The following is a 5,000-nucleotide window of genomic DNA, read 5'->3' on the forward strand; positions in this document are numbered from 1 at the left end:
GTCAAGAGGAAAAAATTTGTGGTTCGTTTGTGTCTTTCCCCACCAGGTCATTTGAATTGCTCTTTGTTGTACCTTCCTCCCGCTGAAGGTTGTTTTTTCCCAGCTGTGGGTGGTAAATGAATCTGATCCAACAACTTGGGAATGGGGATAGAGGTAAAATTAGCAAGAGCCCTTGAATCCTGGGTCAGAATCCGGCCGTACAAAGACACGAAGACTCAATTCCCAGCAGCTTCATGATCCAAAACATCTGTTTCTATATTTGGCATAATTCCATTTTTTTTTATTTGTAAAATTGTTCCCATCTTTGAAAACACTTTAAAAATAAAAGAAGTCCCCATCCTGTCTCCTCTATCCAACCCCCCAACACATGCCTCTGTAATTACCTGGTGTGTAGCCTGTGTGTTTAATCAGCTGAAATGGAGGAGGTTGCCATCTGATTTCAATCTGACGGTTGCGTTGAGTCTCAGGCAGTTACCACTATTGTGTCTGCCAAAATGTGCCTCTGCCAGAGAATACCCTCACACCAGGGTGTATTTTAAAGAAGCCACTTGACTTACATAGATATTTAATTTCCTTAAAATATTGTTTTGGATCTGAGTCTCTGTTCTCTAATTGGAATTTTCTGCTGTCATTTAGTAATTTCAAGTATTTGCTGCGTTTGTTCCACGATCCACCTGGCATTCTTCTAAAAGTGACTAAACCGCCCTAACCGGTTTGGCTCAGTGGATAGGGCATCGGCCTGTGGACTGAAAGGTCCCAGGTTCGATCCCGGTCAAGGGCATGTACCTTGGTTGCGGGCACATCCCCAGTAGGAGGTGTGCAGGAGGCAGCTGATTGATGTTTCTCTCCCATCAATGTTTCTGACCCTCTATCCCTCTACCTTCCTCTCTGTAAAAAAAATCAATAAAATATATATATTTTTTAAAAGTGACTAAACTTCCAGGAATTAAACTTCACTCTGAGTGTCGTGTCACCTCACGGCTCCTAAGGGCCAGGCCCACGTTTGTCCACGACTTTATGGGGTCATTTGTACATGCAAATGCAATGGAATTAATTTTGAAGAAGAAGGGCTTCAAGTTTTGCAATGAAACCTCGGATCAGAAGTACACATCTTTTGAGTTATTTTCCTGGTTAAATTAAAGTAGAAAAAAAAAATTTGTGCCAGTACTGATTGTTAATTGTAATTTTATTTTATTTCACGATGTGAACATGTATTTCCTCAGGTATGTTCCTTTAAAACACCTCCATGGACCAGCGTTTGAGATCTTGAGGTTTTTTTGGATTTTATTTTCCCCCTTCCTGGGGCCATAATTTCTGAATAATAAAGAAATAAGAATGTAGAGCTGAGCTCTTTCTAGAAGTTTTAAAGTTGAGTTCTGGAGTTCCTAGGCTTTAAACACGTGAAACTCCAGAAGGCCCTTTATTTCCTAGCAAAGTTAGGAGGACTGCTAAACATTTCTCTGCCTGTTTTGCATGGTGGTAAAGCCACACATGTTAGGGTGGCGGGCTGACCTTCCCCTGGGATATTCAGGGTAGGCTCACGAACCCACCAGAAGCCACACAACCAGCATGCTAAAAGTAAAACAAGTGCAGGGCACACAGTGGAGAGGTTTTTAATATTTATATATTAGGACTTTTAAAAAATGCATTTTAATTGTGACACAGCCATTCCCAAAAGTAAAAGAACTCTACAGAAGGTCACACAACTTAACTTCACACTAAAGATCATTACATTGCACTCAACAGAAGTTTGTTTTGCAAGGAAATAACCAAAACCAAGGAAGATTAAGACAAAAAGATGACTGGCCCTAACTGGTTTGGCTCAGTGGATAGAGCGTCGGCCTGCGGACTCAAGGGTCCCAGGTTCGATTCCAGTCAAGGGCATGTACCTTGGTTGCAGGCACATACCCAGTCGGGAGTGTGCAGGAGGTGGCTGATCGATGTTTCTCTCTCATCGATGTTTCTAACTCTCTACCCCTCTCCCTTCCCCTCTGTAAAAAATCAATAAAATGTATTTTAAAATATATTTTTTTAAAAAGATGACTGCACAGGGCTAAGATCCCCTTATATAGCATTTGCAATGGGGTTGGTCTTTCCAAAGGAACTACTGTAGGAAATTTAAAGTGGGCTTCCTGAGGTTTCACCCCCTCCTAGGGTGCCTGAGGGACTTTACCTTTTAGCTCCTCCCCAAATCTCCTTTCTTCCCTGCGATCTGTCCTATGCAGGTGCTCTTCCGTCTCTAATACATTGTGCTCTGATTCATGATGTGACTATTTCAAAGTTTAAATCTCAGAGGCAACCTCATTTGAGCTTATTTCACTTCTTGAAAGCACTATTAGCATCGGGCTTGCTAAGGTCTAAGTTTTTCGTTTCCTCCACTTTTCTGACTACACAGAGTCGCTAAGCTAGAAGGAACGCCATCAACTGCAATGCATTGTATGTAAATAAAATGCCTTATTATTTATGCAGTTTTAGTATCTCTAGTTTCTCAAAGTCAAATGAAGTATACTCAGATTCATTCAAATATTTATTGAGCACCTGTTATATATATCAGGCACTGTTCTGGGCGCTTAGAGAACAAGCAAACCAAACTGAGTTTGCTTATCAGGTACACTGAATGACTGAGTGCAGTGGGGACAACTAAATGCACGGAGAGGTTAAAGGGGGTCTTATCTCAATCTCTGTCTGATAGAGCCAGGAATAGAATACTCTATCTTCGTTACATTTCTTTGAGTCTCATATAGGGTTCTTGTAGGCCCTTTGTAATTTCTGTTCTATCTGGAAGGAAGATGCCTCTGCCAAGAGCGATATATTTGTGTGCGACCATGGCGGTACTGGTATTAGGTGGGAAAATGCGGTAGATACAGCAAACCTAAAAGGAAGGGACTTTACAGTTAAAGCAGAAAGCAGCTCCAGCCAGTGTGTGAGATGTCACAAGAGTGGTTGGCAGAGATGTTTGGGCAGCCATCACACCAAAACCTGCATCTCTGTGTGTTTAGTGTGTATACACACATACGCCTGGAGTTTTCATTCTTACCACAGAGTTCTTGAAAATAAGGCGGCAGGCCCTAGCTGGTTTGGCTCAGTGGATAGAATGTCGGCTCGGGGTTGATTCCGGTCAAGGGCACATGCCCGGGTTGCAGGCTTGATCCCCAGTAGGGGGCGAGCAGGAGGCAGCCAGTCAATGATTCTCTCATCATTGACGTTTCTCTCTCTCTCTCTCCCTTCCTCTCCAAAACCAATAAAAATGTATTTAAAAAAAAGGAAAGGGGGCAGTGCTTCCCAGCACAGTCCCCCAGACCTCGGTTTGGACAGTGGATTCATTTGGGATTTTGCTTTGTTTTGCCTTCTCCCTTAGAGTTGCTGGAACTGTGGCCGAAAAGCGAGTGAGACCTGCAGCGGCTGCAACACGGCTCGGTACTGCGGCTCGTTTTGCCAGCACAAAGACTGGGAAAAGCACCACCACATCTGTGGACAGACCCTGCAGGCCCAGCCGCAGGGGGACACGCCCGCCGTCAGCTCCTCGGTCACGCCCAGCAGCGGGGCCGGGAGCCCGATGGACACCCCACCAGCAGCCACCCCGAGGTCAACCACCCCGGGGACCCCGTCCACCATAGAGACAACCCCTCGCTAGATGTGAACTCCGAACTGTCCAAGGAAACAACAACACAACCAACACGAAACCAATTCTTCATCCTCAGATGCTCGAAGTTCTTTTTGTTTGTTTGTTTGTGTGTAGATGAACTTTCCTATTGCAGTCCTTGAGCAAGAGAGAACCTACCCGGTAGGAAGACAGAGGGCCAGTCACGGGTCGTAAGGACTTACTGTGGATAACAAAGATAATCTCCTCCTTAGAGAACTGAAAAGAGAGCAGAGAATATAACATGAAATGATAGATTTGACCTCCTCCCTGTTATTCGCCAGTAGCTGGGATTTTAAACTAGATGACCTCATTAACCGATGCTTTACCAAACAGCAAACCAAGAGATTGCTAATTGCTGTTGAAAGCAAAATGCTAAGATTAAGACACAGTGTTCCTGATATACAATAATGGGGGGGAAAAAAGGAAAAAAACAGAGGAAAACCCTCCAGGGCATGAGCATTGGCTACAGTGGTAGACGCTTTAACAAGAAGATGAATGGCGTCCATGGGTTGCTAACTGAACTCTGAAGACCCGCTACAAAACACACATATGTGCAGCATATTGGAAGGAGAAACAGATGTTCGTTTCCCCCCTCTCCCCCCCACCCCCAGTTTCTGAAAAGAAATAATATCCAGGTCAACAGAATGAAAAATGAAAGATGATTTGCAGTGGGATGTATGGATACAGCAGCAAGAGAGAGAAAAAAAAAAAGCCCTAATACAAAAAGCTCCTTTACACACACACACACACACACACACACACACACAGGTTAAGAGATTCAGCCTGCAGTTAATTAGCATTCTGGCAGCTCTGACATCAGTCGCTGCCCTAACTAACCCATTCCACGTTTATTCACTTTTGCGAGATTCCACAGAATAAGACATTGGGTCTATTCCAGCTCATTCATTTTTATATTGAAAAATACTTTTTAAAAAATGGTGGCTCCAGCTCCAGCCCCTTTCCAAATTTTCAACCCTGCCCTGTTTAGATTTTTTAATTAAAGACGAGTAGTTCTCTTCGTGTGAAAACACTTCTGTCCTGTGAGGTTTCCAATGGTGTTTTTCTTGTAAATGTGTTGGACAAATGTGAAGATGCATTGTAGTTTAACCATACGCCCGCATTTAGTCTCTTTATTCCTAGTTGATGAGAAACCTGTATCTTTCTATGCTGCTTTTATATCTATATGTATTAGTGATATTTCTCTAGTAGTTCGGGGGGGAAAAAGACTTTTTTTGGTTGTCCTCAAGAAAAGAAAAAAGCAAAGAAAAAAAATCTTTCGGAGCTGCTATTTCACTCTCTTCTAGGATTTTTTTTCCTGAAAACCAGCATGTTCATGGAATGCTAACCTTGGTGTTTT

At 43.2% G+C, this 5,000-nt stretch overlaps 1 protein-coding gene across 5 annotated transcripts in view; it reads left to right on the top strand.

The window, feature by feature from the left end:
* RUNX1T1 (runt related transcription factor 1; translocated to, 1 (cyclin D related)) overlaps positions 1 to 5,000 on the top strand; it is a 139,389-nt gene that overhangs the window by 134,107 nt on the left and 282 nt on the right. For all 5 annotated transcript variants that reach the window (XM_015562301.1, XM_015562299.1, XM_015562303.1 and 2 more), the window contains exon 11: positions 3,359 to 5,000. This exon is cut by the window's right edge and continues 282 nt beyond it. In XM_015562301.1, coding sequence (XP_015417787.1) covers positions 3,359 to 3,634 — 276 coding nt within the window. In that variant the 3' untranslated portion in view covers positions 3,635 to 5,000. The remainder of the gene's footprint in view (positions 1 to 3,358) is intronic.

Source organism: Myotis davidii, unplaced genomic scaffold, assembly GCF_000327345.1.
Source record: "Myotis davidii unplaced genomic scaffold, ASM32734v1 scaffold317, whole genome shotgun sequence".
NCBI lineage: Eukaryota > Metazoa > Chordata > Mammalia > Chiroptera > Vespertilionidae > Myotis > Myotis davidii.